A 27764-nucleotide genomic window follows, 5' to 3' on the forward strand; every position below is an offset into this window, starting at 1 on the left:
TGAGCTTCTGGCCTCCAGAATTCAATACGTCTCTGTTGGTCTAAGCCACCGCATTTGAGGTGTTTTGTTACAGCAGCCCTGGGAAACGAACAGGACCCGAGATAAACGGACTTCTTAACCTGGATGTGATGCAAAGTAACCAGAAGAGTCTGCAGGACATTTCCTCCTCCTGCCCCCAAAATACTGCCATTCCACAAACTGACATAAAGAGGGAGAAGTCCTGCCGTAAATACATCTACTTAACATGCTCATGTTCACTGTGAAGCTCTTATTTAAAGCAAATAAGGTGAGCTTTAGTAATTCAATGTTTTACTGATGGCCTACAGACACATGAAAAGATGCTCAACATCACTAATTACTAGAGAAATGCAAATCAAAACTACAATGAGGTACCACATCACACCCATCAGAATGGCCATCATTAAAAAGTCTACAAACAATAAATACTGGAGAGGGTGTGGAGAAAAGGGAACCCTTTTGCTGGTAGGAATGTAACTTGGTAGAGCCACTATGGAGAACAGTATGGAGGTTGGTTAAAAATCTAAAAATAGAGCTACCATATGATCCTGCAATCCCACTCCTGGGCATGTACCCAGAGAAAATTCTTATTTGAAAAGATAGATGCACCCCAACGTTCATAGCAGCACTAGTTACAATAGCCAAGACATGGAAGCAACCTAAACGTCCATCAACAGATGAATGGATAAAGAAGATGTGATATATATATATGCAGTGGAATATTTCTCAGCCATGAAAAAGAATGAAATAATGCCATTTGCGGCAACATGGATGGACCTAGAGATTATCATGCTAAGTGAAGGAAGTCAAACACAAATATAAGATATCACTTATATGTGGAATCTAAAAAAAAATGATACAAATGAACTTATTTACAAAACAGAAACAGACTCACAGACATAGAAAACAAATGTATGGTTAACCAAAGGGGAAAGGGGGGAGGGATAAATTGCATCTCCCTCCCACCCTCCCTATCCCACCCTTCTGGGTGGTCACAAAGCACCGAGCTCATCTCCCTGTGCTATGCAGCTGCTTCCCATTAGCTATCTATTTTACATTTGGTAGTGTATATATGTCCATGCCACTCTCTCACTTCGTCCCAGCTTACCCTTTCCCCTTCCTGTGTCCTCAAGTCCATTCTCTACATCTGCGTCCTTATTCCTGCCCTGCCACTAGGTTCTTCATAGCCCTTTTTTCTTTTAGACTCCATATATGTGTTAGCGTATGGTATTTGTTTTTCTCTTTCTGACTTACTTCACTCTGTATGACAGACTCTAGGTCCATCCACCTCACTACAAATAACTCAATTTCGTTTCTTTTTATGGCTGAGTAATATTCCATTGTATATATGTGCCACATCTTCCTTATCCATTCATCTGTTAATGGGCATTTAGGTTGCTTCCATGTCCTGGCTATTGTAATAGAGCTGCAATGAACATTGTGGTACATGACTGTTTTTGAATTATGGTTTTCTCAGGGTATATGCCCAGTAGTGGGATCGTTGGGTCGTATGATAGTTCTATTTTTAGTTTTTTAAGTAACCTCCGTATTGTTCTCCATAGTGGCTGTATCAATTTACATTCCCACCAGCAGTGCAAGAGGGTTTCCTTTTCTCCACACCCTCACCAGTCAGAACGGCCATCATCAAAAAATCAACTATATTTCAATTAAAAAAAGAATTCAATGTTTCCCAAATTTTTTGACCGAGAACTCTTTTCTGCACAAGGAGACAGTTAAAAAGGACAGCTTGGAAGGTGCCCCTGCACGGTTTCCCCTGAGCTCTGTTAACAAGGATCCAAGCTTATTGCAAAGGAACTGCAAAGCTAACAGTTAAATATATACACACTCATGATGTGAAAAGAATTAGATTAAATTAGATTCTTCATAACTGTATTTTTAAGCAAAATTTTATATTTTACTAGTCAACAGATTTTATTTGAACTCAATGAGTATGAGACCAGGCCAGTCCTGGAGCCATAAAGACCAGGAAAAGTGCCAGGAGCTGCGATTATTCCCAACAATCAGATGTGCTCTGACTTTTCGACACTGAACTAGAGTCATGTCATTAAAAAGTGCTCTCCCCCAAAGCAAGGCTTTCAGAGCTATTGGGAGCTTTTCTAAAAGTGGACACAGATTTTCCCTTCTCATTCTGGCCTGGCTTCACTAAAATTTGCATCTCGCCTCTCAGTTGAGCCGGGCTAATTAGAGATTTTCCTTCCATATTTCCCTAGATACGTTTCTGCTCTCATAGTATTTTGATGTGTGTCCCCCTGGGAAGGCCCTTCTTTGTAAACATGAGCACTTAGGAGGCACTGAGCTTTGAGAAACACTGACCCAGAGAGCCAGTCAGGTGCCCAGAGATGTTACCAGGTCCTCCTGACTTTCTACGTTACACCTGCTGCATATCAACCCCAGTAGGGTGGGTGGTCATGGAACCATTGATGCCCACAGCCAACCTCAAGATGTTTTAGGCAACACAGTTGACCATCAGGTATTTCAGGTACACGATACCTTTCCAAGGTTTTCACTGAGCCACTGAGTCAGTTTGGGAGTATTTTGATCTTGAAGGTTTTTGAGTTTGTAGAAAACTCTCCAAGGTCTCCTTGAATACAACGCTGGCTGTGATTCATTTTGGGAAAGCCTTCCATTCATATTCTCTCTCCCCCACCCCTTCCAGTCTCCAGTGGTGTCGCATTCTCTGGCACATGTCCTGGTGAGCTTTCTGCGACCAGCAAGCTCATGGGGACTGCTGCCTATGTCCAAGAGAGATCCAGCACCTTGATGTTGAGTCTCTCTCTTCACACCATGGGTTGAGTTCTGGGAAATCAGGCAGGTATCGTGTGCTCTGGACCACAGCGGCAACCAACCGGAGTCTGAGTGCTTGAGTACAGCCTTCCTCACCTCCGAGAAGAAAGTTTCAGATGAAAGTCTTGACAAGCCCTGGTTTAAAGGGTAGCACATCTGTTGTCTTGGGTTAGCCACTGTGCTGGACATTCCTCTGTCTCTGTGCTTGGTGTGTGTGTGTGTGTGTGCATGCATGCGTGTGCGTGTGTGTGTGAGAGAGAGAGAGAGACAGAGACACAAAGAGTTAGAGAGACACGAGAAACCTGAAATTGACTAGGTAAGCTCAACGTGAGTAGAAGAAATATAATGGCTTCCTTGGTTTGCTCTTGACCAAGAAACATCACCACCGGACCACCGAATCTCTAAATACCCCTCCAACTGCTGAGGGTAATAATGACAGTCTCCCTCCTGGGGGTGGTGAGGACACTTCTCCACCCACATAAAGCAGCAGAAACCACTTCAAAGGCACATACGCCTTCTGTTCTGACAATTCGATGGTACACCCAGGTTCCCATCCACCTGCTTCTGAAGCCCGAGTGAAGAGACTTCCGGAAGATTTTAAATGAAAAGAAAATGTGCCGACATATTTGCTAATAGAGAGAGACGTAATTAAGAGGCAGAAAAAAAAAAAGAGGCAGGGATTACGCTAAAGTGAAATTTTACAAGAATCATAAAGAGAAGTGGGTTCAACACTTTTGTTTACAGTTAGAACACTTTTTTAATTACTGTAGTCAAATCCATATCTGGCCAATCTTCCACTATTTTCCTAAACAGCGCCTCCGATTCCATACTTTCTTTCATTCTGTTTTATGCGGCCATGTTTGCTAGCCTGTCCTTTTATAATAAATCCTCAAGTTGAAGCCCCTGTGTTTATGCTTCCCCTTCCCTAGCAGCCAGTCCCTCAGCAATGTTTTCTGTGTCTTTCAGTTGGACCTATTCTGACCACTGCTGGGGAAAATCTATTTATTGAGCGTGATATTTCAAATTCTCAATCACAGGACGGTCTTCAAGAGAAGTCATGTTTTTCAACCACCGTTTTCTAGTTTAGTTTTGAGGCATCAGGCTCCAGAGGGTCGCCGTGAACATCTGTGTCGAGATGACACCATCCCAGGAATTAATCCAGGGTCAGACTGTACTTCCTCGTTTGTTCTCCTCTCAGGAGGGGAGCCTGACCTAGGACCTATGGCTCCAGCCTCCACGTTTCCTGCACGGAAGTCGGGGCAGGGGTGTGAGGGGTACAAACCCACCCCAAGGGGATTCCTGATTAACTCTGGCATCACTGGCTCCTCCTAAAACCATGGAGCCCATTGGTCCAGCTCTCTCATAACCAAACCGCTCAAATAACCCACATATTGGGATTACGGTTAAGTTATAAATACAGGGGATTACAATTAAATAATCAGAGCCTATGTGATCACTGGGGGTTTATCACATTCCCTTCCTTTCCACAGTTCCAGCCCCAAGACGCTCCTCCGAGAGGCATAGCAGAGTCCTCCACCCTTCCTTCTCAGAACAATTAGATCTTGTAATAAGGACTTCATGATAAAACTGCATTGATTTATAGCGTGCTGGGCCCTGTCCTAAGTGTTTTACATGTATGAACTAGAAGGTCAAAATAAACCAATGAGAACAATACTGTAGCATAATATTTTCCCCTGAACTTTATAAATGAGGAAATTGAAGTCCAAGGAGAGTTAAGTAACTTTTTAAGGCTAAACTACAAGTAAATGGTCAGTAGGGTCCGCGTTCAAGCTCAGGTGGTCCAGACCCAGCACATCACCCACTGCAGTGCCCTGCCTGCACCATGGACCATCAAGCGACCGCCCAGCCCTGTGCGCTGCCATAACGGCGTTGGGTGGACACGTGATCGATTCTATGTGCCGCGCTTTCATAGACCACAGCAAGATGAGGTCATGAGGAAGTCCTCCCAACATCTGTGAGACACTTGGATAACCGGGCTGTCACTCAAGAGCTCAGTAACACCCACATCCCCTTTTTCATGCGAAACTGTACGTACACATAAAATATTTTAAAAGCACAACTGCTCTAAGGAGGGGATCAAGTTCTGGAGGCTCCATCCCACCCCCTCGGTGACTCCAATCAGGAACCCATGACTCGGGGAAGCAGAGCTCGAAAACCACAACAAATCCAAACTAAAGCCTGGGGTCTGGCTTCCATGAGCCAGTTAAGGGGGACACGCTCTGGCCGACAAGGCATCAAAATGACGCGCTACCACGTAGACCTTTGACCTCCCTGGCTGGATCTTATTCACCCCAAGTTGCCAGAACCTCCCGTCTGCGGGCCGGGCTGGGCTCTGCTGTCTTCCCTGAGGTTCCCCTCTCTGGACCCCTGCCCACATACCCAGTGGCCTCATCTCGGGCCATCCGTGTGCCCTGGACCACTGGCATCTGGCGGTGCTCTGACAGTGGCTGGCTGATGCGGTCGGCCCGGGATCGTCCCTAGTCCCTGACGCTCAGAGACAGAGGGAGGGTGGCGGCCCCGCGGGGTGGAGCCCCTGCCTGGGCTGCTCTGCGGGTGGGTCTGCAGGGGTCCAGGGCTCCCTGGGTCCTCTCAGGTGCAGAGAGCCAGGGGGTGTGTAGGAGAGATGCCTTTTCACATGCGGTGTACACCCCTCGGGCTCCCTGCACTTGAACCAGGGTGCTGCGCTTTGAAACGGTGTGACATTAACTCGCGTTCCTATTCTTCACGAGATGATAGCAGAAAAGATGCTTCTGTGAGTTTTTTGGCCTTAAGCGTACAGAGGCACTACTTAAATCCAGTGGTCAGAGAGCCGACTGTCCAAGGCTACGCATCTCCTTATTATCTGCTGCGTTACCTTTATCTAATTTCCTGCACTCTGGCCCCATCTGACAAGTCAGGAGCTACACATGCTATTAGCACGTCCTTAGACGAAGGATGGAGTGCCCCTGCCGGTCCCCGATGACCGTTCAGAGTGTTGCCCGTGACAGACGGTATTCCAAAAGGAGGGTCTGATGGGATTTCTCCAGCGTTGTGAAAAGTGCAGCCCAGTCTGATGTGGGTATAAGAGCCCTCACAACATATATTCGCATTCCAACCCTGTCTGGCCACAGAAAAAACAAAACTGCACGACTTTATTTCGCATAATTTATTTAAGGAGTCTTGAATCAGTCTTACTGCAGCCTTGAGACAGCCTCTGGAGGGCAGTGTTGCCAGACCAGATTGCAGACGGGCAGAAAAAGAAGGTAAATCAGGGTCAAACCTAAAGATCTCAGCTGCCTGTTCCCCCTCCATCCTAAGCGCCAGGTACCTCTGACTGTATCATCACAAAAATGTATGCTGTAGGTAGCTAAAGCGCCCCTGACAGTTTCAACTAGATTATCGGATCCAGGAGTATTTTTTTTCTGTCAGAATCTGTGCATTTTGGTCTGGGAACTTTAGTTTTCCTCTAGTGATATACAGTTCAAAAACATTCTGATTTGACTTTCTACCTGCCAGATAAAGAGACGATCACAGTATCACAGAAAAAGAAGCTGTGATCATTTTCTTTCACTTAAATTGAGAATTAGGTAATGCAAATTTCTCATCAAAAACAACTTATCGCATTGCTGTATTTATAAGAATCTCTTCTTCTCAAAGATTTGCATTTTCCCTAATGGGACTGCTTCCTTTGATAACCACAAAAAAAAAAGAGAGAGAAAAAAGTCAGCAGAAACAGTTATATATAGAAAATTTAACTCATACTTTTCTACTGAATGATTCTTTAAATTCTATAGTGCTTTACAATTTTCAAAACTTTCATGCACATGATTTCATATAATCCCATAAAACCCCCTTTTTAAAATCCCCTCCCCCTTACTGGTAACAACCAGTTTGTTCTCTATATCTGTGTCTGCTTTTCTTGTTTTGTTCACTAGTTTGTTGTATTTTTTAGATTTCACATATAAGCGATATCATGCACTATTTGTCTCTGACTTATTTTTAACTCGCACTTATTTTTAAACTCAGACAAAATATTACAAATGCTAACTATTACCCATCTTAAGCAGGTCCTACAAAAGTAACTCCTACTGTTTCCTTAATAACTATTTTGTCTTCTCAACTGTTGCTCAGAATCAAACAATAAATGAAATCCTGAAAAGAAGAGAATTCATTTGCAGCCACTTGTAAGTGGCCACGCAGGAGGTCCAGAGTTCTAATTTCAGAACTCTTTCAATTAAAAAAAAAAAAAAGGCTGGAGAAGTGTGATTATTCAAATAGACGCGAGCAGAGAGTTTTTTCAGGTGAGATGCCAATCCTTCACCCATTCCTTCAACAAAGACTTATTGAGCACTTTGGCTGTACCAGACGCTGTACCAGGCAACTGGATACAGCAGCAAACAAATCAGCCAGAGATCCTGACATCAGTCAGCTGATACTCTATAATAGGGGAAGACAAAAATAAAACAGGCGTAATAAGAAAATTATATAATATATCAGCAGGTGATAAATGCCATATGGTAAAAGCAAAGCAAAGCAGAGCAGGGTGGGGAACATCGGGATTGATGGGCGGGGGAACTGCAACTTTAAATAGGGTGGCCAGCGTGGACCACTGAAATAGTGACACTGAAGCAGAGATGCGAAGGGCAGGAAGGAAGGACGTTCCAGCAGAGGGAAGAGCCAGTGCAGTACCTTGCGGTCGTGGCAGGGACCTTGGCATTTGCTGAAGGAGTGAGGAGCCTGTGCCCAGCTCCCAGCCTCGGAGCAGCTCTGACCCAGGGCAGGGACACCCAGAAGGGCAACTGTCTGTAGTGAGGTGAGAAGACAAGGACGTGCACTGGCCTCGCGGCAGAACAAATCGGACGGGGGCAAGAGGAAGCACAGCTTGGACGATGGTGGGAAACCTCTTCCCGGGTGTCTGTCAAAGGAGGAAAATGATTCTCAGGTGTCTGTAAGAGGGAGTGACAGACACCAGGGACCCAAAGTGACCCCTCGAGCACTCCCCTGCTTCAGAGACACTGCGATGAACGCCAGGAGCACCCAAAGGCCAAAGAACCAGACTGTGCTCTTCCTATGGTTGTGATGAAATAAAAGACCCACTGGAGCAGAAGCAGCAGGATTAAAGGTCATGGAAGGCAAGCGCAGGAACATCAGGATTCTGCCCAGTGCACTCCCTGTGCCCGTGGAAACAAAAGCCTCCAGTTGATAGGATCTCCCCAGAGCTGCAGGACAGCAACGAGGAAGCATGTCAGTGATTGCATGTCCAGTAAGGATAGTGCCAGACAAGGAAACCAGACCTCCCTGCTTATCACAGTCAGCTCCTGTTGCTATAGAAACAGTGCCCCGTCTTCGACAGCATCCCCCTCTCCCTTTAATAGGTAACCAGTCATTTAGGGGCTGAATTTTCTGTCCATTCAGAGGAACTAAAAATCTGGGAAAAAAGAAAGAGAAACTAATGACACCTTTCTAAGTATAAAATGGAGATGAACTGATCACAGGCAGGACAGGAATTGGAGAAAGAGTATCGTGCTAGAGCTGGGTGTTTCTGATAACATTTCCTATCATGTAGATGAAAACATGCCCTCTTCAATTCTACGTTGTAAATAGAGGCTCCGTGTAAAATGGATTCCAGAATGCTTGTAAAATGAAGAGCAGAGCATACACCAAAGGCAGAGCCTCAGGATGTCGAGGCTTCCCTGTGTGAACCTCTGATCCCCTACTTTTCCAGCTTGAAAGGTTTCCAGTCAAAACCCCCAAAAGCTCATTTCTAAGGCTGACCCTTAGCAACATCCTGACGGCTGCTTTCATCATTGTTATCTAGGAACCCGTCTGTCCACTCCTCCTGCCCAGTCCCTCCCTCCCCACCCCTACACCCACCACGAATGCACACACTGTCTTTAGGAAATGGGTCCCTTCTTATCCTTTCCCGTCACCCAACAAACACGCTCCCAAAGACAGGAAATGAGGGAACTGATAAGACTCAGGCACTCCAACATCCGTTGCCCTCCCAGGGGAATTTCCATTTCAGTCTTTTTTTTTTTTTTTTTGCGGTATGCGGGCCTCTCACCGCTGTGGCCTCTCCCGTTGCGGAGCACAGGCTCCGGACGCGCAGGCTCAGCGCCCATGGCTCACGGGCCCAGGGATCCTTCCGGACCGGGGCACGCACCCGTGTCCCCTGCATGGGCAGGCGGACTCCCAACCACTGCGCCACCAGGGAAGCCCCATTTCAGTCTTTTTGAGAACTAAAAAGTTTTAAGAGAGATGCAGGAAGGTAGAACGAAACTTCCTGTAGAAGTTGAGAAAGTGCTGATTTTGCCCAGAGATGACGATGCCGTCAAGGTCCAGAAATGATGAATGGTGACTTGTCCACATGAACACGGATTGCCCTGTGCCCCTCAGCTCAGGCTAGGTGATACAGTCCTAACGTAATCTCAGTGGTTTACAAACATAAGTTTATATCTTTCCCACTGAACGGCCACTACCTGGAATATTGCTCGTTTCTACGGCAAAAGCAAAGAGAGAGCACAGCAACTCACGTGCCAGCTCGTAAAGCGTCCACTTGGGAGAGCTAGCCTCACCTGCAGTCCATTCCAGCAGCCAAAGTCAACCACGTGGCCACACGCAACGCTAAGGGGAGTGGAGGACAATCCCACAGGTGCCTGTGAGGCCCACAAACACGTGCAGAGCAGCACCAAGGACCCTCCCCCCGCCAGGAACACTTAGCTTGAAGTCCAGCTCGAAAACTCTGAGCCCAACTTGACTCCCCTGCTCCGTCCCTCCACCTGCACCCACTGGTGACCCCTCCGCATCCTTCCACCTAACGAACCACCGTCCTCATGCAAGTTTCAGCTGAGCCTCTGTTCCTTCCGAAGGGCTGTTCTCGCCAGCAGTGCGCTCTGGGGTGAGGCTGTGAACAGACGGGTTCACTGTGGATTCAGCGATTCGCCTGCAGCACTCTTCCCTCAAACCCGGCACGGGGAACACACATGTGCACATCGGAAAAGACGAAATGAACGTGATGGAGAAGACCTAAAAGTTCACCTGGGAAACTAGCTAGGTGTTCTGTAACGTAGCCAAGCGGTCCAGAAAATGGCATCCAACCTCTTCGTGAATGTTCCCGAGACCATGTGGCAAGGTGAGCGGGGACGAAAGTCTAACCTTTGAGGCAGCCTGAGGAATAAGAAGGGGCACGGGACCACATGTCTCCATCGACTTCAGATACCCGGAGGCAGCAGTCTTTCCTCAGAAGCCGTGGAGATGCTGGGGAAGGATGCACAGAAGCAACAAGGGGCCCTGAACAAGCAATGCATCTCCAGGGCTTAGAGCCGTTCACCTGGGGGTCGGCTACCTTGTGTGGTTGCAAATATCTCGCAATTCTAAAAGCAGATGAGCTAACTTCACCTCTCAGGACTTTTAAAGAGGTTTCTCTTTTTTGTTTTTAATTTGCAAATTACTGGATGGCATGTTGCATGAAGCATAGGAAGGGTTTGAGTACAGTTTAGAAAATTGAACGTTTTGGGGAAAATGATTAGGGAGACTGGAAGCCCATGATTGTCTCCTGCATTCCTCTACCTCTAGTTTCTGCTTTACCTTCCCCCCGCTTCCCTTGTACAACTTCTTTTGTTCCGAGTTCTTCAATGCTCCCTTACTCCATTCCTGTTCCCCTTCTGGCTGATGTCACCTTAAAATATATGAGGTGCACCATATATAAAATATAATGGATATACACAATCCTATAAATATATCACAGATAATATAACGAAGAGCCCATTGCTGTATGAAAGTGGCTGTATTAATTCCAGTAGTTCTGTCTTTAAAATAGACCTTCCCAAATAGTAAACAACAGGAGATAGAAAGGATTAATTGGTCTTCTCAGTTCCAAACTGGCGAAGATGATAATATCACCTGTTCCATTTTTTTTTAACAGAAGCATATTAAAACTGACCCCAAATCACCTAAAGTAAAAGCTGATATCAAATGAAATCTGAACACTAGAGGAAGTTAAAAATTGATTTTGACAATGACTGTGATGCCCTGGGAAATCCTTAAGTTCCTTTTGAATTAAAAGCCCTGTGTGTGTGTGTGTGTGTGTGTGTGTGTGTGTTTCATTTCCATTGGGCATGGTGCTAGGATGCTTTTAATGCATTCTAAATGCCTTCAAGGTGTTTATCTACACACTGAAGGGATGAGTGAAAGTAAACTTGTTTGTCTTTTTTGAGGGAACGACTGTTCCAGGACAGAGTCTCCCTCTTTCCTGCGTCCCTACAAGAGCCCAGTCCCTGCCAGGTACTCATCTACAGCGTTCAGCCCCCAATGCCTGCTGCTCTCAACTGAGATGTTCCCTAATCTGGGAGGCACGGTGTTCACCACCTGGAATTCTACCATCTGGACCTTGTGGGCTTTACTGGCTTCTAGGCTTCCTGAAAAATTACCTATATACGTTCCTCCATCATGGGACAAAAGTGAACATGTCCTGCGCTTCAGAGGGATCTGGATGTTATTAGAAAACCCAGGAAGAAATACATGGAGGAAAAAGAGTAAAACTATTGGGGAAACCCATTCAGGGCAAAAATCGTATACTACTGTGGCAAAACTGTTTTTTCCTTTGGCAATTAGCATATCCATTTAGAACCAAAATAAGTTAGACCGTTAGATTTCATAATGTTCATACTTTTGAAATTCAGTGATATAATTAAGTTAATTCCTCTACTCGATTACGGTACCACAGAGGATACTGAGAAGAACACAGGAGAGAAGGGAAGGCTGAGTTTCTCTGAGGTCCAGAGAACACAAGTGATTTGTGGAATATTATTCACATAATTACTTGTAGTCTTCTCATTTGTAAAATGAGATGTTATCAAATTTTTAAATGTTCTATTTCAGATAATTTCACGATGCTAGATCCTTCTAAAGATAAATGTTCCAAAAGTCATTAACCAGAAAGGTTGAGTGCGTTTTTTTTTTAATGTACATAAAATCAAACCAATGTGCTTATTAAAATGGAAGAAAATCAAAATATGGTACATGGGCATTCAATGCCCTTAACGCTAAATTTATTAGAATTTAATTTTTTTTTACATCTTTATTGGAGTATAATTGCTTTACAATGGCATGTTAGTTTCTGCTTTATAACAAAGTGAATCAGTTATACATATACATATGTTCCCATATCTCTTCCCTCTTGCATCTCCCTCCCTCACACCCTCCCTATCCCACCCCTCTAGGTGGTCACAAAGCACCAAGCTGATCTCCCTGTGCTATGCGGCTGCTTCCCACTAGCTATCTACCTTACGTCTGGTAGTGTATATATGTCCATGCCTCTCTCTCGCTTTGTCACAGCTCACCCTTCCCCCTCCCCATATCCTCAAGTCCATTCTCTAGAAGGTCTGTGTCTTTATTCCTGTCTTACCCCTAGAATTTAATTTTAAAAGGGTTACTGTACATATTATTTTTATAGGCAATGCTCTATGAAAGGGATCAATATTGTATGTTGCAGAGAAGCATTCCATATGTACTTGACAAATGCACTGTTATCATCAGAGTAATTAAAAGGAACAGGGTTATATACAATAAGACTGTACATCTTACTCAGCAACTCCTGCCAGATGCTTGCAAAAATTAAACTCATTAATCATTCTGACTCTATTAAAGGAGGGAAAGCTTGGGGTATGAAATAAAAAGCTCTATATTATGGAGGAAAAATGTCCAAAGCCAACATCTAGAGAAAGTCCTGTCTACAGAGTGATACTAGGGTATTAATCCCATGTGGGAAAATGAGTGGGTTCCATTGTCAAAAATATAAATTGATATTATGTTATTCTAATACTCCAGACCTCCTTAAATCTACAGTTAACATATACAAGTAAATTATTTAAAAGTGCGCACTGGCAGGAATAAAAAAAAGCATGCCATATAAAATAGGCTGCCGTGCCCACTTCCACATACCTTACTGCTGCACAGAACTCAAATTCACTGAGAAGGCAGAATGCTCATTTTTCGCAAATTCGGCTTTAAGCAAACATGTAGGTTTTTGGCTGACTCAATTGTTAACAGATTGAAATCTATTTGCTAGAATTCACAGTGGACAATTGACTCATCCAAATGAAAAAACGTAGGCTTACCCCGATTAATTTTTCAAACCAACAGATTAGCTCTCTGTTATGGTTCTCCCCAAGCCAAGGTAACTATGGAGGTGAAATGAGATACGCGTAGTGGTGCTTTAAAAAATACAAGGTGCAATGCGGAGGCACGGTATCTTTGATGCTATACTTGGTTTCACTCATCAGTCAACTAGCCCTTAATCCTTGTTTATGTCACCATTCTTACTTCCTTGTAACACAGACAACTTCCCAATGATGACTACATGCTCTGTGCTGAGACAGTAAGCAAAATTTTGTATAATTTTGTTATATATACTTTACCAAAACATTCACAGAGAGACTGTCTTAGACAGTAAACGCTTCTCATGTGTTTAACATTGTTCTGCAGTGCAGAAAATAAACTTTTCATGAGGACAACTGTTGTGTCCAGCAGGGCATTATGATATGGTGTTACAGGGCATTAAACCCATAAGGATACCTCAAAGCTTATCTAGTGAAATACTTAATGTTATAAGAAAGAAATCAAGATAGTGGGAAAATGTAACTGTACAAGCTTATGTATATTGTATGCCACGCTCAGAGGTGGAAGGGATGGCAGTACTAGAAGTAGAAATAAGGAGATTAGGCAGAACGTTATTCAGAATAGGGAGTTGTAAGGAGAGGGGAATGACAAGTTTAGGGATATATTCTACGCGGATATCTTGGCATCACCACAGAAATGGTCTAGCGCCCAGCTGCTTGACATGTGGAACAAAAGCTGGGAAGAGAAATCAAGATGGTGACTGCCAAGGTCCTTCCAATTCTCCAGTTCTCCAATTCTGTAAAACAGGAAAGCAAATGATCTCCACAAGAGATGCTAGGACATGTATACCAGAGGAATAAAGCTTAACTTTAGCCATCTGCTAATACAGAAGCTGTGAAACTGACTCAGCTCCCTTTTATCTTCATTCTAATTTATCCCATCACTAATTTATCTTAAAAAGAAAGCATGGAAGGGAAAGAACAGAAGAGTGGAGACCAAAACCTTGGAGTGTAGGTTCCCCCAACCCCCTGCATGAAAGGGAGGAGGAAAGAATGATTTACCAAAGAATTCAAAGGCCAAGGTCAGAGAGAGACAGGACATGAATTCATGTGGCATCATGAAAGACATATGAGGCAAAAGTGTGAAGCGCAGGGTGATGGTCAACAGGAGGAAAAGCGATAACGACAAAGACTGAAGAGGAGCCAGGCCATTGTCTCAAGTAATTAAGGGGACGCTGACGACATTTGTGTGCAGTTTCTGCAGTGAAGACAGTAAGAATGTGAGTCTGTTGTCAAGCTAAATAAGGAAAAGAGGATCCTCGGAACAAGTTAGTGGATTCAGTCTTAGACCACTTGACCGAGAAGACGAAACCTCCGAACAGCCCTATGACATCCCACAGCTGTTCTGTAGGTGAGTTACACTAAGCACTGTCAAATTCGTCATGAAAACAATGGGATCAAGCAGGTGGATGAAAGTTTCAGCCTTTTTCTCAATATGTTAGGAAGATACTATGAACCTAAATATTTTTAAAAGCATTTGAAATTGGAGCAGAAGAAAGGAAGAGGGGATATAAACATTTCTGTGGAGCCAAGCTGCTTAAAAAACTTAAAGTTGATAGACTCCAAGGAGAAATTAACAGGATATTGGCATCATACCAGTGAAAAATAGAGGTGGAGAGGAAGAAGAAGGGCTAGTTGCTGCAGACATACAGGAAGATGAAATACAACAGGAGCAGTGACAGCATAAGCTGATACACAGCATAAGCAGTGATTTTTGCTCAATCCCTGTTTCGGCCAAATCGCTGTTTGAAAATCCTGTTGTCATCACACTTGTATTCTTAGGAAATCATGTGCCACTAAAAATGAAGAACACAGGAACATGGTGATGTGGCCCCAACAAGACCGCTGCCCTGACAGTTACCCATGTCCTCCTAAAGTCCTTTAAGAAATCAAAAGGAAATGCTCAAGCAGGGGCGTGACAGAGTTCAGTATTCTAAAAATAATTGAAGTTAATTTCTATCGGAAGTTACTAAATTCCATTAAAAGCCACTTCCAGCAACATTCCCTTTAAGAGTCAACTTATTTTTAAACCTACAAGAATGAATTTTAAACCAAAATAGCTATTGATTCCTCAGAGGGGTTTCCCAAGTCATTGACTTTCCCGCTGCGGACGCGCAGGCTCAGCGGCCATGGCTCACGGGCCCAGCCGCTCTGCGGCACATAGGACCTTCCTGGACCGGGGCACAAACCCGTGTCCCCTGCATCGGCAGGCGGACCCCCCAACCACTGCGCCACCAGGGAAGCCCTAGTCATTGACTTTATACTTAAATAAATCTAAGATTGATGAGGAAACTCTAATAGAAAAAGCGCTCTGGCTTCCCTTCTTTTTCAAAGTAAAACTTCACATTTTAAAACTGACCCACCCCAAGCACGCTTTTATGTGGTGCTACACAGCAGAGAGGTCCCTTACATGTGTAGTTGGTGCAGATAAGTAATGCATTCCCAGTCAACCGCCACGCAACTTCGGCATTTGACTTATCTCTTCTAGACCTGATAACTACCTTCAATTTTATTTTGTGAAGAATTGCCCGTTCTCAGTCATATTCAGGCATGTGTGTGTACACACATATAGAGGTCAAGAACTACATTTTATTTCCCCGTTTCTGGATGGAAGGACGAGGCACAAAGTTCATTGGATTTTAAAGGTATGGTGTTTACCAGCATCTCAGTGACCAAGGTGGGAAAGCTGTTTCTGTTCCATGGAACAGACAAGCCACAGAAGAGCAATGACACACCAGCCTTAGGGTTGGGACTCCAAACAGAAGATTTCCTGTGCGCTAATGCAAAGGACCCTTCAGGACCTCGGACAGCTCCCACCTGTGCCCAGCGGACGCCCAAACTGCCAAAGTACATGTTTACGTGGCCGCCCCAAGATACACAGAATGATACGTAATGTGTGCCTAATCAGTTGTATATCTTCATGTTGAAATCTGAGTAGCAGGATGATTACTCAAGATTGTTTAAATCTTGACAAGGGCTGGTATCAGAAAAGCAGTTCTTGTATCTACTTTCTTTAGCTAGCGCTCTTACCTTCAGCAAACAGCAGCCACTGTGCCCGGAGGAAAGTAATCTGTTTAATGTGCACTTCTATCATTTAGCACATTTTTAGACATAGTTTTTTCAATTCCGAATATTTTTTCTGAGAAAAGCACATAAAAGTTTTCAAGCAATTGATGCCACATTTACCTGTGTGTCATTGTTTAATCGTACATTTTAAACATGATATATATATATATCTCATAAGGATACGACATACACTATATTTATACCTACACCTACACACACACACCCTTTTTTGTATTTTCCAGGAAACAAAAAATTGATGTCAGGAGTTAATGAATTTAAATTACATATACTGTTCAGAGCCATTTCAGCAGAAATCATTTGCAAATGTTAAATTCATAATTTGCTCGTCGGTTCAACCCTTTGGCTTATCTGAGAAACAGTTCTAGACATATGTCAAATTGAAAAGGAGGAATACATGCTCAAAGCTAAGATGAGGAGAGAAGAAAAAAAAAAAGATGGGTGGAGATGATCTAAAACAAAATGCAGAAACTCTCCCCTTTCCTTTCCCCTAGCGACACCTAGAGCCTATTAGGAAGAAATTGTTCATGGTTTTCACTTCAAGCATAACACAATCCAACAGTTTTAAGTCAGATTTGAGGTAAAAAGTGCATCATTTCTGTCTGCACTGCAGCTCAGTGGTCTTCCCCAAGATTCTCAGGAGTTTAATCCTCCAGAATTTTTCAACTGCCCCAATGAAACTGCTCCTCAAAGATTCTGGCTCCTCGAACCTGAGAATTCATGCATTTCCCTCAGGACCTGACCCACTGAAGTGAGGGACATCTCTCTGATAGCTCTCTTTTAACCAGGGGAGTCTAGAAATAACCCAACATAAGAAAATCTCATGCAAGATCCGATACAGGGTGTGCGTGCACGCGCGCACACACACGCACACACACACACACAAATGAACCACATCTCCCACAAACTTCTGTCATGTCTATTACACTCTCCACATCCTCCACTGATAAAACAAAACAAAAACAACCAGTTCATTGGATTTTAAAGGATTTTAAAGTGATCCCAGGCAGGACATGTTGAATGACCACAGCCTCCTGCTGAGGGCAGGGACATGAACTGCCGGGGGTATGTCGGGGTAGGCCGTCTGAGAGGCTTGTGTGAGGACCTGTGCCCAGGTGCCCCCAGCTGGGAAACTCTCAGAGCTACACACAGTGAGCTCTAGGACCCAACACTGCCAGCCAGGGGCTGTACCAGCCAAGCCAGCCCTGCCTGCCTGCCTGAGAGCTTGTCTGGGATTTTTCTCTTTTTTTCTGGGAAGAGAAGGTCTCAGAAACATCACTTTCCTCTCTCCGTGGCCTTCCCTGGCCCTCTGAACAGATGGACAGGGTCAACAGAGGTGGTTGAACTCATCCATCTCTGCAGCCGGCTGGTGTCCTGCCTGAGTCATCAGTTACTAAGGTGATATGCAAATCCAAGCTTTGAAACCCAGGCTGCCAGCCCCATGAAGAGTGAAAAACGTGCTGCCCGAGAAGTTTTCAGCTCACACAGCCTAAGGTGGTTGCTAGTCCAAGGCTAGGTGTGGGCACAGGCAGGGCCTGACTCCCACCAGCAAAAATTGGGCTGGGCCCTGGGACAAGGGCTTGGGCCTCGGATGCTAGCGCTTTTATTTTATTTTTCGGAAAAGAACACCACCACCAGCAGCCCTGGGGGGGGAAGGCGAGGTGTTGGAGAAGTGAGCGAAGGGACAGCGCCCCGAGGCAAGGATTCCAGTGAGAGGTGGGAGGGGGGAGAAAAAGAGCCTGGGACAGTCTCCTCCTCGAGTCTTAAAGCAGACAAAAGAAAGAAAGGCAAGAAAAGAGAAACCAACTTGTAAGCACAGACAGATCGAATTCCCTCCTTGGCATCCAGAGCACCAAGCAGTTAACACCAAGCATCCGCACGCCCGTGAACCCCCGGCCAATTCCACGCCCCAGCAGCGCAGCTCCACCAGCGCCACCAACTCCTGGCCGCCGCCGCCGCTGCAGACAAGGACCCGCTCCAGGACAGCGGTGACCGAGATCCGCGCGAGGAGTGTATTTGCGGGCGCTCCCGGGAGGGGTGGGGGAGGGGTGGGGAAGGAGGGCGCCCCAAGACCATCGCAGACGCGGCGCGGGCGCGTCTCCCCCGGGCTGCCCGGAGCCCCGCGCGCCCACCCACCCACCCACCCACCCAGATGCTCTTACGTCCTCGTCGTCACAGTCGCTCTGCGCCTGGTACTGGAACCGGGGCCGGCCGCCCGCGCCACCGCCGCCGCCGCCGCCGCGCTCCGGGGGCGCCGCAGCGGGCGCCTGGGCTCCGAGGGGCTTGGGCCCCGCGCCGTCCTCCTCGGGCCCCTGGCCTCCCAGGAGGCGGCTCGCCTCCGGGGGCGCCGGGAAGGACCGCGAGGTGTTGATCTTGCCCGTGAACCTCTGGTACAGCGAAGCCATCGGTCTCCGCGCGCTCTCGCCGGCTGTCTTTGGGGCGTTTTGATAATGGCTTTCCCCCTTTCGGGTTCCCGCTCCCCACTCCTGCCGGGGGAAAAGGGGAAGAAGAACAGGAGGAGGAGGAAGAAAGGACGGCGGCCGCGCGGCCGCTCCTCCCGCGCGCCACTCTCAAGTCGCCGCCGGGCGACTGCCTGGCTCAGCCTCCTCCGCCCCCTCCCCCGGCGGCTCGGCGAAGCCGGGGTCTGGGGGTGTGTTCTCTCTCGCTCGTCTTTTCTGCTTTTCAACTCCTTGCCATGGCCACGTACGGCCTGCTCAAAGCCATCGACAGAAAGAAAACAAACAACAAAAAACCATAAAGGGAGGGAAGACGCCTAGGCCCCGGCATTTGGCACCCCGCCTAGAGACCGGCGGGCATCCAGAGCTCATCTCCGCGCCCCGCCCCCGGCCCCCCGCGCGGCTCCTCCTCCCCTGCTCTCCCCACGTGGCCCCTTCACACACCCCCGCCCCCGGGAACTGCGCCCGGGTAGCCAGGGCTGGCAGCGAGGAGGCGGCGGGGCCACGCACGTCTTGGGTGCGGGCAGGGCGCGGAGCCGCGCTGGGGGCTCTGGGGCTCCGGGCCACCGGGAGGGCGGACCCGGCGATACGCGGGGAGGGAGCGTGCGAGAAGAGGCCCGCGATGGGGAGGGGCGTCGGGGGCACCGAGGGAGGGGGCTGTCCCCGAGACGCCTGGCCTCGGCTTGGCGCGGGGCTGCGCTCCGCGTCCACGCGCTCGCACCGCGCGCAGCTGCAGCCCGGTCGCCCTCCGAGGCGCTCCCCCTCGTGTTTCCTTCCCAGCTTTTCTTGCCTCACGTGAAACAGCCACGGCCGAGACCCCCGGCGGACCTGGGGGTGTGCACGGGCGTGATGGAGAGCAAGCTACGGGGCTGCAAGGGAGGGGGCTCGGGGGTCACTGTCTCTGACGAGCCCCCTTCCCTCCCAAACCAAGCTCTTCTCCAAAAACAGATTCCTTTTCCTTCACCCGGTCTCAAAAAGAAGGCAAGGAAAAGGTCACGGAAGGCCAGCGAGGGCCGGCCTGGTGGATATGCCTTCAGAGCAACTCAAAAGGTCCTCCCCGTACACCCCACGCATTTGTCTATATCGCGAACTCCATTTTCATTTTCAACAAATGCATCCCCGCCAGCGGAGGCTAAAGCATTTGTGAGGCCGGCCACTTCTCCAAAGCTTGCTCCGCGCCGCCCCCAACCCCTCCCCTGAGAGGACCTGGGAGCGGAGATACGACACCAAAGGGGCGCACGGGTCAGGGTGCGCGTTCACTCCTCTTGCTGCAGTCAAACGTGCTCCAGCGCCCCTGTGTGGAAAGACACCAGCTGAGCCTCGGCGCCGGGCTCCGACTCCAGACCGCAGGCGGCCTGTCTGGTTTCTCTCCTCCCTTTCCCGGGGTGGATTCCTCCCTCCTGGCCTCCGGGGACTCTCGCGGGCTGGAACCCGCGCCCCCGTCTTTCTCGAGGAATCGGGGCGCTCTTCCTTCTAGTCTCCTTGTCCCCCCCCAACCCCGTTCTTCTTGCGCTGCCCTTTCCCTCTTGTTTGCAGCGCTTCCGGCTGCGATGGACCTGTCCCATCCTGAGCCGACGAGGAGCCCAGACTCCGGAGGGAGGGGCCGGGTGGAGGGCTCGCACCTGCCCTCGCACTTCGCTGCCCCTTCCACTCGAGGTCGACGTGGGCATCTTCGCCTTTACCTTCCAGCGGTGCTTCTGCTCCGCCACGGTTTCCGTGACCATCGCAGAAAAACGGGCGAGGCCTCGGCCACTCAGAGGGCCCTACAGCAGGCTGCCGGCCTTTGCTGGATCTGAGTCCAAGGCCATCTCCTGGCACCACTGTCCAAGCGCAGAAATCCCAGAAAAAGAGACCCAGCTGTTCCTGGTCCTAAAAATATTGCCTCTTCCCGCTGTGTCCTTAACTTGGGGGGAGAAACTGAATGCAGGTGATTAAGTCTCCTGGGAGAGGACCCCTTCCAATCCTTTCTACACTCTTCCCAAGCTCTCAACCTAGCAGGTAGTCTTGTTTTAATTAAAATTTATACCACACCACCCTCTGTTTAATCCCCTGTGGTTTCCTTCCGCTACGAAGAAAAGCGCATCTTAACCGTAGTTCGAAAACGTTTCCTTTACAGAAACTATAAAAACACGTAAAATCAGCATCTCGATAGCTGGGAGGCTCCCCGCACCACCAAGAGGCCTGTTACCCAGGCAGGTGTGCCAGCCACAGAGCATCGCTGCGCCGCTTGACTTTGAAGACAGAGGCAACAATTACAAGGACCATAAAGCTAAACTTTAGAAGTTATCACATTTAGGTAAATAGGAAACCTTGCTCTCATCCCCCCTCCCCTGCCCAGCTGTGCTTTAGATCCTTGAAGCTGCCTTTCCAAACCGACTTAAAAGGAAAGCCCCCGCTGCCCACTGTGGCATCTAGATCTGACATTTCACTAAATATAGATGCTGTTAGGGTCTTACTTATGTACTATACATACACACATATATATGAAACGTGCGTGTATATATTTACACAAATTCTAAGAAGAAGCATGATAAAACTATTTCTCGTACCAATGTAGTTTATACAAAATAGAGTATTTATATGGAAATAGTTTAGATATCATACACCATACTTTATAGATGTGTGTGTAGAAAGGAGAATAGATTGAAGAAGGGAGATAAGAAAGGCACACATATCCCTCACTTTTGAAATTATATTCTCAAGCGAGCCTGTAGGTCTTCAAATTACAATCTGGTCAAAGTTAAAAACCCTAACTAAAGGATTCAGACAAGATGCTAAGCAGTTTTTATTTAAAATTATTTGTAAAGTGAAAAAAAGCTATAAAATTCAAATAATTGGGGGAAGAGCTGAGGTACAGATCTGTGTTAACAGAAGCATATCTGAAAATTAGACGGGACAAATGGAGGGCAGGGGGCTGTCAGGGTGCACAGAGCCCCTCAGAGGCCAGTGTGAAGGGAAGGAGACACAACACTAATAAAACGACCACCCGCACGTGCAAAGCTTCTCCGGTGCCGTCTAGATCCAGGGCCCATCAACTGAGTTAAAAAGAATCAGGCTACTTTGCTCCACCTGCACACTGAACACAACTCATTTTAAAGAATGCTCTAGACTTTTGAGTGTGAGTCTGTGCGCCCATGTTTGCAAGCGTGTAGGCACTCACACAACCAGATTTGCCTTAAACTTTGATACACACATTGCGGTGTCTCTTTGGATAGACTGTCAGGACTCCGAAGTCCCTAATGCAAAGAGGAAGCTAGCTAATATTTTAGGATGAATGAAGTCACTCAGTTGCAGAGAATCGCAAGCGGTGGCACTGTACGGTGCATAATTAATTCACTTACTGCCTTCAATAACCTTTTCAGAACCCCATCCTCTAAATGAGGAAAAAGACCCTGAAGAGTACCAAAACTTCCCAAGGGGCATGTAAACAGCGGTGCAGCACTGCAGAAGGAAACCTGTCAATCCTAACCCTAACCCTTCACTCAGCCTTTAATACTTGAACATGTTGACTACGCTCTATTGAAGCAGATTTCCATTCCTGCTCATTGGTTAAGTATGGGGAACTATTTTTGAAAATATTTTGTGGGTTATTTCATATTAAGATTTCCAATTCCTCCATATGGCTTAAAACCCTGTTTACCGACCCATTTTTCCATCTAGTTTCATATGATTATTTATTCCCTGTTTATTAAATAAAAGTGGGAGTGTGTGTTTATTTTCCCTGAAACCAGTTTACAAAACAAATATAATTAGGCAGATGCTGCAAAATATAGCGGACAGTCATTTTTTTAAATGACAATAAAGGGAACTTTTTGGTCTCTATGCAAGCTAAGCATTGTAAAAATACCCAAAGTATATTGAGCCCAGCAGCCTAAGCATGATTTTTATTACCCAAGAGGGTTTCTTATTTCTAGGAGAGAATTATGCCCTATAGTTTACTTCCCCTTTCTCTTGGAGGAGAAGGAGGAGGGAAGAACCCTGTTTAAGATATTTATTCTTTTCCAAACACTGATATTTGCAGAAATGCAATGGCCAATTGAGCATACTCCGACAGAAAGGCTTCCCTAAAACACTGGGCATCAGTGTTTTTTAAATATTATCACATTGCATTCATACAAATGGGGAGAACTAAAGCAAGTATTTAGGTAGCCTGAGAAAATACAGTACTAACTACATAAATACAGAGCAAAAACTGTCTCTTGCTCTCTTTAAAATAATTATTTCTTTGCAAGATGACGACCAATACGGGTCTGCGTGGTAAGACTTCTTTACAAACAGGAAACGTCCAGCACAAGAGAAAGGAATTGCCACTCCTGGCTTTAACACAAAGTTAAAGTACGAATTAACTTGGAGCTTTTCAAATGGATACTTACAGATTCATGTGTCTGAAAGAAAAGCATTTATTTTAACCCAACCAAAAGGCTTATGCCAAAATTAATACAGTTAAAGGTTAATTTCCAGCAGCACACTTCCCTGCATTTTAGTGCTGACGTTACGCATTTGCCTGGTTTTTACACGCAGTTTGAAACACACGTACAGCTACCTGCCCCAGCAGTGGCTGCTCGCACGGACGTGGTCATCAACACACGTGGTAAAGCTGATCTGATCGCCAGGTATGTAAAACAACCATGGATTCAACTGAGCACACATCTTCTTCTTAGCCCACTGGGGCTGCGGGAACCCACCCTCCCTTCCTTTAGGGATCCCCTCTCATTTGTCACCTCCGCCCGTGGACACTGGACCGTGACCCACTTCCTCGTTCCTCCCATTTCGCACCCTCCTTTCTTCCCTTCCTTTTTCTGCTCCTCCGTGGCGTCTTGCTCTGGACCAGTATCAGGAGACAGTATATTTTGCTTTTCTCTAAAAATTCCTTGCTGCTCTCTGAATATTTAGAAGACCTCACCTTCCACTGCCAATGATGCCTCAGAAATTATCTAAATAATCACTTTCTAGAGGAGGCACCAACCTCCGTCTGCTCCCATTGTCTGGTGATTCGATTATAGCTTGCACCATGCTTCCCAAGGCTCCGAAGGTTTTTAGAGCATGAGATACAGAAGAGAGTCTGTTGTTTCTGTCTGTCCCTGGTGATCATTGGAGAGCAACCATGTCATCGGCCGAAATGTCTTCATTCATACATCACACGTTATTAGATTAAAGGGGAAGTGACTCCTGCTCTGAAATGCCCCCAGAGCTCCTTGCCTTTCACATCAGGCACTTCCCTGGGTCCCGTGAATTAAGTTGAATCTGCTTCCCTTTAATGTGAAAGTGACATTAACCAGCCTCTGCAATTCAGCGTCTCCCTTTCTTTAACCAACAGAGGTGATGGCTGTGTTTTGGAAGAAGAGAAAGCTTTTATCTGCTCTCTCTTGTGACCGATGGCGGGCATTTCAAAGGACCAGTTCTGGTTTGGCCATAACACTAATTGTAAAACAGGCCTGGAAGTACAGGGCTTAGACCCTCACTTGTTTTAGGTTTTGCTTTTTTTTTTCTTCCGTCATGTCCTGAGAATCCAAAGGGGTTCTTGGGTTTTCACTGGAAAGGATCAATGCAATAGAAAAGAAAAGATAGAAGCAGGGTCATTCAAATGCAGGGTCTTAATCAGATAGTAGAAAACAGAGCTAGTGCTGATTCATTCATCCTGCCATGTACATTCTACTCAACTACAGGCCAATGGAAATCGTTACAGAAAGTGAAAAATCTGGCTCCACTAGAAACCACTCCAGTTATAAGGAACAGAAGGGGATACGATGCATTCCTAGAACGTACGGCAGGACTGAAATTTGGGCAAGGCTGGGTGTGCGGCTGATTTAGTCCACCAGCCAGAAACAGCACAAGAAGGTGAGCTAAGCCCGGGAACTGGCGCCCAGGTCCAGGCACCGCACGTTCCGGTGCATCCTTGCATCTGCCTTCCACACACAAAGAGGCAGGAGAGAAGAGGACCTCCTCTACACAGCAAATAGCGACAATGAGATGCCTTAGAGAGTCAGGGCCAGAAGCCATCCCTGAAGCAGGTCAGGGAGGGGGAAGGGCCACCTGCTTCCTGGACATCTGTTCGGTCAAATTTGCAAAAGTCTCTTAAAAAACCCTGTCGCTCTCCATCTTACCCCGTGTCAAACCCTGCCGGAATTAAGACCATTCCTTTGAGTTCAGACATTGTCTGGAATAGCATCAATAAAAAATAATTAAGAAACAACAGAGACCTGAGTGAAAAGAAAAACAAACAAGCCTCGGCCATGGCACAAACACCACAGGACACACCACCCTTTCAAGTGTGTGATGGGGCAGTTCCGGCAACAGCGGCCTCTTCCAAAGGCACAAGGGCACAGCTGGACGCATGACTACATCTCCAAGCCATGAGTTTCTGTGTCCTGATGATTCACCTTTAAGGTAAGCCACTATTCCCAGATTCAGAACTGTGATGGGCTGGAATGTTCGGAAGATATCCGCTCCCCCCGGATGCCTCTTTAGCTCCACTTCTGGCAGGACTGTATGGCTTGCTTTGGCCAATGGAATGTGAATGGACCTGATACAGGCAAAGGCCGTCAAGGTACCTGGCCGACCTCTTGCCCTCACTCAGGTGACCCACCCTACAAGAACATGGCCTGGGTAGCTGCAACCACTTCAGCTTGGCCTCCAGAACAAACACGCTTGGAGAGACTTGAACCCAAACCATGGTTTGGAGTTAAGCTCAGGGATCAGGGAACATGAAGCAAAGCCACCCAGCTGAGCCCAGGGCAGACCAGATATATCACAGCTGACCAACAGAAATGGGAATCTTGATCTTATGGAAGCCACGGCGTTTGGGATGATACAGCATGCTTGCATCATGGTATATGTCATGTTCTAACTCACTAAAACTAAAATCAGATCTATGTGTGAAAAATGGTATAGCTAATGTCAATGTTTGTTGTAAGCATTTTACTTACTTATTCAGTAAATATGTGAATGCCCACCACGTACCAGTCATTGTTCTGTTTTATGTGCTAGGGATGAGATGAATAACTAAAATGAACATAGTTCTGGCTTTCATACAGATTACAGTCAGCCCTCCGCTCGGTGGATCAGGGCTGATGCTCTAAATTACTTGGCCGTATTGACAAGCCCTTCCTTTTCTGAAAAGGTGTAGTTTTCTCAATTTATTTCTCATTTTGGTACATTAACAGCCCACGTAGTTTTATTAGAAAAAGACTGTTAGAGACCTAGATCACAAATGTTTCATAATAACGCCCTAGTTATCTATTGTAGGAGCACAAAGCAGCAGTTTCAACCCAAAAGCACAGTGGCTCTCAAAGAACTGTCCCTGGACCAGGAGTGTAAGAATCACCTAGAAATTTGTTAGAAGGAAAATTCTGGGCTCCATCACAAACCTACTGAACCAGAAACTCAGGGAAGGGCCCAGCCATCTGTATTTTAATAAGCCCACCAAGTAATTCCGATGAACACTCAAGTTTGACAAACAAACACTGCACTAGAATAATCCCTAGAGCATTTTTCTAAAAGGCAACCAAGGTGAACTGAAAGATACTCAAAATGTTTGCTGACTCTCAGGAAATGGCTCACCCATTTAAAGTATTGAACAGAGATTCTCCAGGGGGTAAGAATTTTTCCAGGATGTACAAAGGCCAGTCTTCCTCACTAAAAAGGGGGTTATCTTAGCAGTTTATTCAAAATCAAAAATAGAATAGAGAGCAGGTGATCTTTTCAGAATGCTGTTCCACCCGTGAATTGAGATGTTTAAGGCTCGTCTCAGGAAGAAGGTAGTGGCGAAAAGGGAATTGACAAAGCAGACACCAACGATGTGGTCAAAGCTAAGATACCATTCCTGTTGGGGCTTATCTCAGAGAGACTTTGATTTGGCATCTTAGCAGACAGCCTCTCCCATGTTGCCTGAATATATGCAATTTGGCAGACAAACTCTGCAGAATTTCAAGAAAGAAAGGACCTCGCTTTCAAAAATTGATTTCATTAAAAATGCTCAGTGCCTCTGGCTTAGCCTCATTGCTTTTTTAATGCAATAAAAAAAATCTTGACGTGAATTAAAAATCAATGAAGTTAATAAACATGTTGAAGTTGAAAACCAACTTTTACGAACTTAATTTTCCTGAATCTACTCCTGTAAGACACATTAAAATGTTCAATATAAAACCCATCTTATTTTATTTTTCACCGTCACTTAAGATTTCTTCCAAATTCCCACGGAACATACAAATTTTAAAATAGATGGATGCGACTTTATGTGGTTCAATAGTTTTTCTTGAATTTTAACACATTCTCTGACCCACATGCACACAGTTAATATACACAATAGATCCTATGAAGCATGGGACCTAACCCAGAGGAAGAAAATAAACATCAAGCCCGATGCTCTGTATCTTCACGTTGCCTTGAGCAAATGCAAGCGATATCAATGCAAAACCTGGTTCTTGCGTATATGGGTATGTCAGATGTGAGATGCAGAGGACCCTCATTAACGAAAACAGATTATATTAGGGCAATAAAACTGAAATGAAGCCACTCATTTGCTTCACGTGGGTAATTCAATTCACTCTGCACTGTAACTCTATCAAGTCCGCTGCTGTACCCATCTCGGAACAATTTCCTTCTCGTAAAGGGGAGAAATAGCCTTTTCTATACTACTAATTGCATTTCAAATCATTTTAATTTGGAACTCAAAAAAAGTAATTCTCCTAACAATCGCTTCTATTTATGTATTTCTTGACAGGTAAACAAAAATTGCCCGTTGGCTAAATAAATCCATGAGTCATATAAACCTGCAATTTGAACAGATTTTTCCTCACTCACAGCAAAACCAACACTGACTCTCTGCTCCAATAGGATGCGGTGGGTCTCATTCGTTCCTCCGACTGAGCTTAAGTCCCTGACGGGTCCCATCACCTCATCCTTCGAGTTGCAGCCATAATCCCCACCATTACTTTCTTTATAAGCCAACAATAAACGTTGTTTATTGTTGACACAGAACCTTCTCAATCTTCATGAGAAAGGATGGATACATGGATGCTTTCAAGGGACTCTGAAGAACTTCTTAGCCATCCTATGGTAAAAGAAGCAGCAGTATAAGGCCATGTGTACATCTCTGTTTCAGCATCCCCGTATTCCTCTCTCTCTGAGACCTCTAATATCCCACACAACCTCAGTTCAACTCTGAATGAGATGTAAATGGTTGGTTGTAATCTAAATGAATTTTGAGTTTCCAAATTGAGCT

At 46.1% G+C, this 27764-nt stretch overlaps 1 protein-coding gene across 4 annotated transcripts in view; it reads right to left on the reverse strand.

Moving 5' to 3' along the window:
- DPP6 (dipeptidyl peptidase like 6) overlaps positions 1 to 27764 on the reverse strand; it is a 1028806-nt gene that overhangs the window by 754406 nt on the left and 246636 nt on the right. The window contains exon 1 of one of the 4 annotated variants that reach the window (XM_004281225.3): positions 18248 to 19042. The exons of the other annotated variants lie outside the window; for them this stretch is intronic. Coding sequence (XP_004281273.2) covers positions 18248 to 18490 — 243 coding nt within the window. The 5' untranslated portion in view covers positions 18491 to 19042. Of the gene's footprint in view, positions 1 to 18247; positions 19043 to 27764 lie in introns of those variants that run through there. 4 annotated transcript variants of the gene reach the window in all.

The sequence above is a fragment of the Orcinus orca genome, chromosome 9 (genome assembly GCF_937001465.1).
Source record: "Orcinus orca chromosome 9, mOrcOrc1.1, whole genome shotgun sequence".
NCBI classification, from domain to species: domain Eukaryota; kingdom Metazoa; phylum Chordata; class Mammalia; order Artiodactyla; family Delphinidae; genus Orcinus; species Orcinus orca.